Raw genomic sequence first — 12991 nt, forward strand, 5'->3', positions numbered from 1 at the left:
CAAAGTACAAAAATATAAAAGAAATAACAAAACAAACTGAGCATTTCCAAAAAAAAGTTAGTAAATACTTTTTAATTGAGTTTAAATGTGTGTTATAACACACTCACGACAACGACATGACAACATCTCGAGCGTTTTCGACACAATACGTGAGTGACCCGTTATTAATATGTCTGTGTCTCACGGAAGTTTTGTTATTAAATGTGTGTTATTTCGTTATCAAGTTTTTTTTGACAATTCAATTAACTTAAGGCGATGAATACCCATACCCAGATTAAAACAACTATATAGAAAAATATTAAATGCAGGTTTGGCAGGTCGAAGTATTTTACAGATGGCGCCAGCATAAGTTTTACCTGTCAATCCTACGATACGAACAGTGTCAAATTCTTCTTGACTTTTTGGAATATTATTTCGATTGGATTCTAGCCCTTTTAAGCCAAATCTCATAAAAAAAATTTACACAGAGTGGCGCCATTTATAAGAACCTCTGATAGTTATTAACCTCATCATATATTATAATTTTAATAACAAAACTTTCGTAAGACTCGGATATATTAAAAACGGGTCACTCATGTTTTTACTCGAGCAGTGAGTGACCGAGTGAATTTTAATATATAATATGTAAAATCATTTATTCAGAAACTTTTTTTTTTAAATGCTCTACAACATTGACTGCTTTACAATATTTGCAATCGACAAAAACATAATCAAACTTCATATCTAAATTAATAATATCAAGGAAGTTTTTTACCCCCGAGAGATGGGGGTTTCATATTCCGTTTTTTATGCTAATGTTATTACGGATAAGTGTGGCTGCGGGGTAAGTGTGCCTGCTCTTCATATTGGGGCCTGTTTACACATTGATAAGGGTTTAATGCGAGTCCATACATTGTCCACTAAACGCAAGTAGCAAATGTATGGACTCGCAATAAACACTAACCAATGTGTAAACAGGCTCCAATGTGAAGGTGAGCCACACTTACCCCGCAGCAACACTTATCCGTATTGACCTTACAACAATACGAGTATATAACATACTACCAAAGATCTCATAATAGTTTCGTATACAGGCTGGCCCAAAAATAAGTTGACAAAGTTTTTTTCTAGTTATTTTATTAAGTACTTACGTAACCAGTTACGTATTTTTTTTAACTTATCTTGTACAATAAGTTAAAAAGTAAAACTACAGTCTTTCTTATGTAACAAAAAATTATTGTCATCAAAATAGCCTGCTTTCGCTTTGATACACAAACGCAAAGGTTTATTAAAATTTTCAACGATATGCCCCGCAGCTCCTCCGAGGATATTTTTTTCCGTTCTTTGGTAAGTGTTGCTTTTAGACCGTTTACACTTTTGTGTTTACTAGCACAGGCCCTTGTCTCTAAGATTGACCACAAACTATAATCCATTGGATTAAAAAAAAAAAAAATTATGCCCTCTATTTAACATATCAAATTTAAGACATAACACACTCAAATCAAAACAAAATAAACAAGAGAAAAGCACATATATTCATCGTGTTCGAAATTCAAATGACTTTTGCACGCTAGCGGATAAAATAGACTTTACAGTACATATGGTGCTACTTTCTCGCACTAGTGCGTAAAAGAGCACTTTTCGTGCATATGTCGAAAGTTTAAAGGGCCATATGTACTGTAAAACGTTGTACGATACACGTGCGGATAGGTAATTCGCAACTCGTGTCAATTTAAAACACTCCCTGCGGTCGTGTTTTAATTTATCGCCACTCGTTTCGAATTTCCTCTTTTCCGCACTTGTATCGTAAATAACTATTTGCACGCAGATTTCGCGCTATAAACTGAGGTTTTCCGAGCGAGTGAGGTGAAAATTATCTTTGCTGCACACTACTGCAAATACCGACCCTTTTATGTAAATTGTTTTTTTATGTAAATTGTGATATATGGATCCGAAATAAATGAATTTTATTTTATTTTTTTATTTTAAAGGCCCAAACCATAACTGAATCCTGCTTTTGGCGATGATGAATGACCGCGTCTTCTCCAAGGCGACTAGAAGTGTAAATTCTGTCATTTTGGTGATTATGGGCCTGTTCAATACAAAAAAGTTTTTCATCAGTAAAAAGTACATTTTCCCACTTTTCAGTAGCTGCACATTGCTTAACCCTAAAATGCACGATTTTTTTATTTTTGGAACCCATTTTATTTTATTTTTTATTTTCTGTTGAACCTGTGAGCTGTCCAAGTGTCTAATGCTTTGTATACATTTGGCAACAATATGCATTTAAAGGTTAATCAACCGACATCTCTCCAAGCGGACTTTTTTTATCTTTATCCTCAAGTAGTTGTGTTTTACGTAGCTTGTATGCTTTCAAAAAGACTGTAGTTTTAATATGTAACATATTTTGTACTGGTTACGTAAGTACTTGATAAAATAATTGGAAAAAACTTTGTCAACGTATTGGGCCAGCCTGTATATATGTAGTGATTTAGTTCGACCATTTTCCACCAGGGAGTGTTATGGTGCTCTCACACTGGCAGTTATACAAACTTATATAACAGCCAGTAGGTGTCGTTACTGTTAGTACTGTCGCTACTCGTTCGGTCTAACTCTAACTGATAATAGGGTATTTGACTACTAGTCAAAACAGTTTCTTTTTTCGATGTCATAACTATTTTTTGCTACTATGGAATTTATATGAAACACTAGCATGTGACGTCACGATCATTTTACTCACTGTTTATAGTTTTATACGGGTTTTAAAATAGAAATTTTGTGTAAAAATTATTGCCGTCTACGTTCCTCTATTAATCATCTGGTGCTTTATTTAATGCATGGTGTAAAATAATTTATTTTATTACAGTCAAATACCCTATTTGTAAGCCTTAGAGCGTTTTCACATTGTCCGATCCGATATCGGATGTAGGAAGGAAGTAAAATGTAAGATATATGTGTTTATTAATGCATTTAATAAATCATTATTAATAAATAACGATAAATAACGCAAAAAGGCGGGCTTAATGCAATCGCACTCTCCTGCAGCTGTTTTTGTCATAGGCGCCTTCCGAAATCCGATTCGCCATATTCAGCCATGTCGGATCCCCCCGTCAGCTGTCGGACCGATAATATTTGTGTGCGTATGTGTAGGCATAATGCTTGTGGTAGTGTGCGTGACCGTTAAAGATGGCGCCCGGGCGCGCGCCCGCGGCCTGACTACGCGGGTAGGATCCTACATCCGATATAGGATCTAACAAAGTGAAACCGGTCTTAAGTGTAGGTACATAAGGCCGATATCAGTTAAGTAATCGCATAGGTCTTGGTTTAAAGCGTCCGTAGCTCAGTCTTCGTCGTCGTAACTTTGCATTAGGTGTCGAGCCTGAAACATAGGTATAATCAAAGATAGATATAACTCCGTAATAGATGGATACAGTCTAAGGAAAAAACGTGCCTCGAAAATCAAGAAAATTTAATTCTCGTTCAGTGGGCGCTACTAGCTTTGGCCTACAGTCGTATAGATGGCGTTGACGGTTTCGTTTGTTATTTAACTATTTTAACGCATATCAGTAAAATAACATGGGTCAAAATCATAAAAGAAATTAATGCAAATAAAAAAAATCATTTATCCATATTTAAATACATTTTATCGTATTTTTATAAATATTTATTTTTAGTTTTAAAGTGTGTCGACAGATGGCAGTGAATTTACTGGGGTTACAAAATTTACTATGACAGTACCGCTCTAGTATAAGTTACTGTATGGTATAATCTAATGTATAGAAAATTAAAAACGAAAGCTCCTCAACATTGCCCACCGTACCCAACATTGCCTGGTTAAAAAAACCGGCCAAGTGCGAGCTGGCCCAAAGGCACGAAAGGTACCGTATTCTTACGCAAAAAACGACAAAAAATCACGTTTGTTGTATGGGAGCCGCGCTTAAATATTTATTTTATTCTGTTTTTAATATTTGTTGCTATAGTGGCAACAAAATACACCATCTGTGAAAATTTCAACTGTGTAGCTATCACGGTTCATGAGATACAGCCTGGTGACAAACAGACGGACAGACAGACAGACGGACAGTGGAGTCTTAATAATAGGTTCCCGTTTTTACCCTTTGAGTACGGAACCCTAAAAACAGTAAAAGTCAAGAATCGAAACACAAGGAATCTAAACATTAAAAGCGCTGGTGGCAGTGTTGGCCGAAACGTTAATGTAACCAGTACAAATTAAACCGTAATAACAGACGGTTACAGTTTACGGTTTAATTTGTACTGGTTAATGGTTAATTGCAATTAACGTTCGGCCAACACTGGCTGGTGACCTAACGGTAAAAGCGTGCGACTTGCAATCCGGAGGTCGCGGGTTCAAATCGGACTAATCCCAATAAGGCCTAGTTTACCCTCTGGGTTGGAAGGTCAGATGGCTGTCGCTTTTTAGGGTTCCGTACCCAAAGGGTAAAAACGGGACCCTATTACTAAGACTCCGCTGTCCGTCTGTCTGTCACTAGGTCTCATGAGCCGTGATAGCTAGACAGTTAAAATTTTCACAGATGATGGTATTTCTGTTGCCGCTATAACAACAAATACTAAAAAAGTACGGAACCCTCGGTGCGCGAGTCCGACTCGCACTTGGCCGGTTTTTAAAAACTAGTTCCAATGCCGGGACAGCGCGAGGCAGAAGCTAACTCCCCATGGCTTATGCAATAACAAAGTGTGGCCATGTCATAATTAATGTCAAAATTTTATGAAAATATGACGTTTAGGTATAAGGACACTCCTTCATACTGATCTTTTCAAGTTAGCTTAGGCTGACTATATAGCTGGTTAATGGCATTACACAAAACTACAGATTGTCATAAGTACTTTAGCATTGAATTTACCTCACTTCCATGATGAAAAAATGAAAATTGTTTGTTCCAGGGGTGAACAGCTAGTTCGAGTTGCACTGTCTACCACGAAGGCAGAATATATGGCACGTGTATAAAATATTTCTTTCAAATTGTTCATAGATTTACGAAGTATTAGTATAAAAGGAAGATGCCGTTAACAAAGATAAAACCGACATGCCGAATTTTCGATAAAAAGAAAAATAACCGCACTTTTTTAACAGTAGACTTTGCTACAGAAATGCTTGCCGGTCAGCAAAATATTATCATCAGATGACAAAAAGGCCTACTGTCCACGACGCGTAGCTGCATAGACGCTGCATGAATACGCAGTGCAGCTGCCATGTAGCCCAGCGTACAGACGTTGTCAACGAAGCGTAGCGTAAGCGTATCGTAGCCTACATTTCCTTTCATTCGTGAGAATGTCGTCCAACGATGAAGACGTTATTTACAAAAACTCAACGTGCTATTCCTTGCGATGCAGCCCGGCGTATGACATGCAGTACGCCCAGCGGCGTGAAGCTTGCATGCAGCGTCACTGACGCGACGTTGCCGCTCCGTCGACAGAGTTGTGCGGTTTTGTATGTAGGCTGCAAGCAAGCGTACAGCAAGCGTACAATGACGAGTACGCGTCTATGCAGCTACGCTTCCGTGGACAGTAGGCCTAACTATATAGACAGGAGACGGCGCACGCGCTGGTTCAGTTAAGATATATGTTGTATTCCATTGATTTAAACTTTCACGATTTTTATTCATTATTATTCAAACTACTTAAACTACGTCCAAAAGAGAGGTATGGGCACTGTGGATGACATCTCGCTTTGTGTGGTAGGGCACAGGACAGCGGATGTCATTCCAGATCTAGAGCAGAGCCCAACTGGGGAAGTACCTCCACCTTACAGAAAACCGCAGACAAATAACACTAGACCCTACTAATAGTGTTGTGTTCCTGCCGGTGAGTAAGGTTGCCAGAGCTCGAGGGAGAGGAGTGTTAGGGTCGGCAACGCGCATGTAACTCCTCTGGAGTACATAGGCTACGGAGACTGCTTAACATCAGGCGGGCCGTATGCGTGTTTGCCACCGACGTAGTATAAAAAAAAATTCACAACGACGGGACTTAATCGAGTAAAATAAGCTTATTTTAGTTCCTTCGTTGTGAATAATAGTATGTTATATTGTATTGCCTTAGATTAGAAATGTATTCATTCATAAAGTCGTCGTCAAAAGAACTTGCAAATAATGTAAACGAACAATTTTACCTTCATTACTTCGTAATCTCGCTCTTTAAAAGGACAACCATTACCTTATCAACAGTCTATATACTTAAATATTTTATTTATATAAAGTTTCAGTTAAATTAAACGTTAATTATTAATATTTCATGGAAAATAACCTTCGTAAAAATGTTAGGTTATGTGTCAAACGCTGACCTTATCAACAGTCTATATACTTAAATATTTTATTTATATAAAGTTTCAGTTAAATTAAACGTTAATTATTAATATTTCAGGGAAAATAACCTTCGTAAAAATGTTAGGTTATGTGTCAAACGCTGACCTTATCAACAGTCTATATACTTAAATATTTTATTTATATAAAGTTTCAGTTAAATTAAACGTTAATTATTAATATTTCAGGGAATAACCTTCGTAAAAATGTTAGGTTATGTGTCAAACGCTGACCTTATATCAACAGTCTATATACTTAAATATTTTATTTATATAAAGTTTTAGTTAAATTAAACGTTAATTATTAATATTTTAGGGAATAACCTTCGTAAAAATGTAAGGTTATGTGTCAAACGCTGACCTTATCAACAGTCTATATACTTAAATATTTTATTTATATAAAGTTTCAGTTAAATTAAACGTTAATTATTAATATTTCATGGAAAATAACCTTCGTAAAAATGTTAGGTTATGTGTCAAACGCTAACAAAATCTGTCATGTATGTTTACATTATTTGCAAGTTCTATTGACGACGACTTTATATCTACAGCTGGAGTATTTATATTTACTAAGATATTACCTCTTCAGAGTGATCCTTGTAGGTCCGCTTTCGGCGCATGAGCGGTTGCAAACAAGCCAGGAACCCGGCGTACACGAGCAGTAAAGCTATCAGCCAGACAACCGTTATTACCACTACCTGAAATAACATGTCACTGAATATAGTAATAAATCGCTTTTTAGCAATAACACCGCTTATTTTTACATCCACTTGACTTGCTGTATTCTCTGTAAAGTCGTCGTCATTAGAACATGCAAATACTGTAAACAAATATGACAGATTTTGTTAGCGTTTGACACATAATCTAACATTTTTACAAAGGTTATTTTCTCTGAAATACCTAGTTTCTAGCAGTGCCAGTGTTAACTATTCTCTGAAACAATAGTTAACATTTAATTTAACTAAAACTTTATATAGATAAAATATTTAAGTATATAGACTGTTGATAAGGTCATGGTTGTCCTTTTAAAGAGCAAGATTACGAAGTAATGAAGGTAAAATGGTTTGTTTACTTTATTTGCAGGTTCTATTGACGACGACTTTAGCGGCATACTGAGTCGGGACCAATTCGTGTCATATATTATTTATGTTGTGTAAGCTACGTGTTGTTTTCCTTTTCTTCCACGAATAAACGCTATCTATCTATCATCGTTAACCTTGTCAGAATGCATCAACGTTGATGTTGGGCCGTAGCCGCGTCAGTTGACGTCTTGGGGTTAAAAGGGTCCATTGTGACGTCACATGTTTCATTTTAACTTTTTTTATTATTATAAACTTTTCGGCGATTGGCGCTAGTCGCAGACAGAGAAGACAGGGCTTAAGATGGAGCTCACCGGTTCAGTAACAGCCTATTCACTCTTGCTTTAAAGAGACAGAGGTCATATTGATCAGGGAATACAGATGGCGGTAGCGCATTCCATTCCTTACCTTAATAACAGTGGTGTTTCTCGTCTCGTATTTGCACTCGCACCGCGGACAGTACTCGGCCTCCCGGCCTTTCAAGTCGCCGAGCCGCGGGAGTACTACTTCGAGGCAGTTGCTGCAAATAAATAAATAAACTGTTTCACAAACCATGAAAAGATAACTGAAAGTTTTTCTTTAGCCTTCTTTGGTGTCCCACTGCTGGTCAAAGGCGTTCCCTCGTTTTCCCCTCTCGACCCTGTCATCGGCATATTCCCATCATTTGGGGTAGAATGCGTCCAAGTCGTCCCGCCATCACAGGGCGGACACGCTATACATCAAAAATCACTTGCGTTTCTATGTGTGAACGGCACGTCTGTACACGCGTCATGCGTCATAGTGTGAGTAATTTGCTTAAAAATAGTACTGAGAGTACGCCGGGAGTCCGCCAGATTTCTGTCGCGAGGCGAGGTAATTCGAGTCGCGGCGGGGCGGTGGGTGGCCGTTCTGTATGATAATACTATTACTTATTCTGTGCCGCCATCTCCTTTTCGGTCTGCCTGAACCCCGCGTTACCGTGCGTTACTAGAGTTAAACCAAGAAAAGTCTGCAGTGATTTTGACAGCACACGCAGTGCCATTGTTATTTATACGTCATAATTTCATATAAGTTTGACGTTTAAAATAACACCTGTAATTATTTTGATAAAAATTATATTAAAATTGGCAGTTCGTTTAGTACGACGTCCGGTTATTACGACGGTCCCTTGGGCGTCGTTATAACCGGAGTCTACTGTACATAAATAAATAAAATAAAAAGCTTTTATTTCAGGCATTTACCCATATTGCGTACACAATTAAATACTACTTACATACATAGATTTAAACCTTTAAACCACCACGATACAGCCGATTTTTAAACAACATTGTTTTGCTTTGGCACGCGCTCAAACACAGTAGCCTCGCACAAAAGAAACAATGGCTTTTGTTTAAGAGATTAGGGTCTTAGGCGTAAAAATCATTTGAGAAAATTCATACTATGTCCGGTTCTTTTTGCTTGTATGTAAATTCAATGTTGAAGTGTAAAAGTGCCCTTGTGGCCTATTTATTATTATTATTTAATAAGCAGGCAGACAGTTATGGCAACTGATATGGCCTGTATACAGTAATCATAAAGATATATAGTTATCATGAACGAGTATTAGACGTAGTGTTATGCTTGTCTAATTTATTTTTAAACTGGTTCACATTTTGTGCTGAAACCACGTTTTCTGGAAGTCTGTTCCAAGCCCTTACTACTCGGTTGCTCAGAAAGTGTTTGTAAGGGTTACTGTGAGACCAGGCGCCACGAGCAGGCCTCCAACCCCCGTCCACCTGGGGGAGCATACACCTGCTGCGTGTGTGGCCGAGGGATCCTCTCTCGTATAGGGCTTTACAGCCACGAACGCGTGTCGTAACACTCGTAACCGCGATGCTGCTTGAAACACCTGACACAGATGACAAAGGCCTATTTATTATGCCTTGATTTATTTATTTGCTGAATTAATGTTGAAGTTTGACATACCACTTGTTGGGCGGCACGTCAGCTATGTACAGCTTTCGTTGCGGACTCACAGTGCTGTTGAACACCATGGCGGGGCTCGGGCACACACATTTACAACGCTTGTCTTCGTACACTTGACCCTGGAAATAGGAAATGAAAAACTTTAGCAAAGAAAGAATGGGCTTCCAAAACACTACGCCATCATTTTAACACATTCTACACATATTACAGCTTATATGATTTAGATTTATTTCATAACTGTCTTTTGCCCGCAACTTCGTCTGCGTGGAATCAGTAACATAAATAATATGCACACAAATTATCAGGCAATTCATGGTTGGTCCCATAGCAAAAATTGCTCAGTATAATCTCAAATCAAAACCTCCTTGGCAATGGGAATGCACTTATTTTTTAGCCAACCTGTATATTTTTTATTTTTTATTTTTATTTTTTATTTTTATTTGTAATTTAATGTGTGTTTACTAACATTAGCATATTAAGATTAATTTAATTGTATTACTAACAAATTATATGGGCATTTGCCTGAAATAAATAATTGAATTGAATATTCATCAAATATTTGTACTCTTTCTAACATATATTTATACTTGCATGTGTGAGAAACAACATATGCTTTGTTTTGACACCCTGTCAGTATGGGATAAGGGAAATCAATATTGCACACCGATTCGCATCTGGAGCTAATCCTGTCGTCTACCATTGTCAAACAAAAAGTACTCCTCTATAATAATTCATTTATTGCAAGTAAGTTACACTCATAATGTGGTTAGTAAAACTTAATTCTAAGGGCCTGTTTCACAATGTCCAAGTAAAGTATTGGATAGCTAATTAACAAATAAATTAACTGCCAGATAAAATTTCCTACAAAAAAAAGCACTTTATCCAGCAGATAAAGCATATTTGGAGATTGTGAAACGCCAACTATGACTTTATTCGTCAGATAAGTGGCAAGTAGCTTATTCAGGACTTTACTTGGATATTGTGAAACAGGCCCTTAATTATGTATTAGTATTTCTTAAACCTAGGGATACATCTATATCTATAAACCCAGGCACCCAGCACCTATGCACCCAGGCTAGAGTTTTCCGGCCAAATCTTTGTTAACCCCGTCTACCCGGTCCTCACCCGCGCGGTGCCCTCGAATTTGACACGGTTTTTTCGGAGCAAACCACTTGACCCTATCGTTTAAAATAAAAATAAAATGTATACTTTTGTTTAACAAAGCTTATGTTTTTTGGAAGAGCATGAATCAGGCTTCATTTTGTTTATATTGGAAATACAGTACTCAACATATTTCATTACAGTAACCACGGCTCATTCGCACTGAAGGATGTCGAACTAAAAGATGTCCTTATGTTCTGGAAAACAAGAAGATTTGAGGAGAATAGTGTGGGAATGCCGCCGAGATAGTAACCTGCAGCTCCAACTCCAGGGAACATAAATATTAAATATGCTCGTTAATTATGATAGTGATTTATTATAACTTGTTTTATTTATTCTGGCTCTCAAAGATATATGCTATCGACAAATGTATATTACTTTAAAGGGGCCCACTGACTATCAGTCCGCCGGATGATATCGGCCTGTCAGTTAGAACCAAATTTTGATAGTTCCGAACAACAGACAGGCCGATGTCGTCCGGCTGACTGATAGTCAGTGGGCCCCTTAAGATGTACTTGTAAAAATATTGTTTTCAACGCATTTGAAATTTCTGGAAAGTGAAGTTATATTCGGCATCTGCACCAATCTGTAGCTCATTTCATTGCGTTTGTATTGGATGAGGACTAATAGAATATAATACGTATTATTATTTAAATAAATCTACTTTTCGACTGCAGGTATCAAGACAAATCTCCGTCCGAAACAAATTACGGTGTACAAAATACTGGCCGGGGATCTCCAGCCTGGATAGATAGAGGGGTCTCTCTATCTCTCTCTCTCTCTCTTTAGCCTTTTTCTACCCTTTGGGTGTAGGCCTCCTTCATTTTGCGCCATTCGTCGCGGTTCTGTGCGACTTGGAGCCACTGTTTCCCCGCAGTCTTCTTAATGTCGTCGTCCCAACACATCTGGGGTCTACTTTGAGGACGCTCTTTCCCCCATGGTCGCCACTCGAGTAGTCGTTTGCTCCACGAATCGGTCTTCCGTGCTATATGACCAGCCCATTCCCACTTCAAATTGGCTACGCGTTTTATAACATCATTGACTTTGCTCTGTTGTCTCAGCCATTAATTTGTTTTACGGTCTCTCAATGTGATCCCCACCAATTTTCTCTTTAACGCCCACTGGGCAACGCTCAATTTACATAGTATGTCTTTGCTGAAAACCCAGGTTTCAGCTCCACAAGTGAGAACAGGCAGGATACATTGGTGAATTATGCGTGAAGGCAAACTCAAGATTGGAATAGGCTGCCCAGGCTAGTCGTATGCGTCTGTTGATCTCATTGCTTTGGTTCTTTTTTCCAGTCACTATCTCTTGTCCCAAATACACGTATTTATAGACAGTTTCGATGGCGGTATGGTTAACTGTGATATCTGCCTTGACATCTGTGTTGGTCTGAAACTTTTGTCTTGTCTAGATTCATTTCCAGGCCACACCGTATGGAAGCATCACTGAGTTCTTGGATCATGCTTTAAAGTTCAGCGGGGTCGCTTGCCAGCAAGACAATATCATCAGCGAACCGCAAATTTTTCAAGCGACTACCCCATATATTCAATCCACGCTTTTCCAAGTTCAGGCTTTTTAAGATGTCCTTAGCACCAGATTAAACAGTTTTGGTGAAAGCGTATCACCTTGTCGTACACCCTTCTCAATCCGAACTGGCTCGGTCAGCGGGGGTAGGTTCACTTTTAGGCTGGCTCTCTTGTACATATTTTCGATTAGAGCAGTATATCAGTGATCTATGCGTGCATTTTGTGGTAATTCTATGACCGACCATGTTTCAACACTGTCAAATGCTTTTTTATAGTCTATAAATGCTAACCACAAAGGCATTTGATATTCAGTCGTCTTTTCTATAATGCTTCTCATTGACAATATATGATCCAACGTGCTGCTACCACTTTTAAATCCTGATAGAGGGGGGTCAGAGTATAGCAAAAGGGGCCCCATTTTAGGACATAGAAATTTTTCATAAAAAAAATTTTTTTTCTCATTTTTGCAACTTTTTTGATTAGAACTTTAAAGAACACATAATTAAAAAATATGATTATAAAAAAAAAAGACTTGTTGAAATGTCAATATTTGCATTTGATTGAATGTTGTTAAAAAGCAATATTCATAACATTATGTACTTACCAAAGTTCCTAATATAAGAGACAAAACAATCACTGCATTTGTTATCATTTTGAAAGATCACAAAGTTTATATAAAGTTGTAAACTTTAAGCAATAAATAGTTGTTTTTACAAAACGGCCCAAGTTAAGTCCTCTTACAAAAATACACTGTATTTATTCATAAGCCAAAATTTAATGTAAGGATAAATCTTTACACGTCCGCTCCGTATAAAAGGGCTGGTTTTTCGATTACATTTTTAAGCAATACCGCACACAACACAGCTAGCCAACCATCACAGCAACCAATTCTGAGAGCCAACAGGTACAAACTCAAACTGTCAGAATGACATGACAGTGACATGACAGTGACAGTACTTAGC

The 12991-nt window shown here is 37.8% G+C and overlaps 1 protein-coding gene and 1 long non-coding RNA gene across 2 annotated transcripts in view; one reads left to right on the forward strand and one right to left on the reverse strand.

Annotated features, from left to right (window-relative positions):
- The window catches only part of LOC134754592 (uncharacterized), a 363458-nt gene extending 357484 nt beyond the window's left edge, over positions 1–5974 (forward strand). Inside the window, exon 3 of the long non-coding RNA XR_010128943.1 lies at positions 5858–5974. This is a non-coding gene — a long non-coding RNA (uncharacterized LOC134754592). The remainder of the gene's footprint in view (positions 1–5857) is intronic.
- Positions 1794–12902, reverse strand: LOC134754572 (transmembrane protein 9B-like). The gene is made up of 5 exons (XM_063690888.1): positions 12634–12902; positions 9340–9458; positions 7804–7915; positions 6898–7014; positions 1794–3358 (listed from the first exon to the last, which is right to left on the reverse strand). The coding sequence occupies exons 1-5, from the start codon at positions 12679–12681 to the stop codon at positions 3320–3322; spliced, it is 435 nt and encodes a 144-aa protein (XP_063546958.1). The 5' UTR covers positions 12682–12902; the 3' UTR covers positions 1794–3319.
- Positions 12903–12991: the final 89 nt, after the last annotated feature.

The sequence above is a fragment of the Cydia strobilella genome, chromosome Z (assembly GCF_947568885.1).
Source record: "Cydia strobilella chromosome Z, ilCydStro3.1, whole genome shotgun sequence".
Classification (NCBI taxonomy): domain Eukaryota; kingdom Metazoa; phylum Arthropoda; class Insecta; order Lepidoptera; family Tortricidae; genus Cydia; species Cydia strobilella.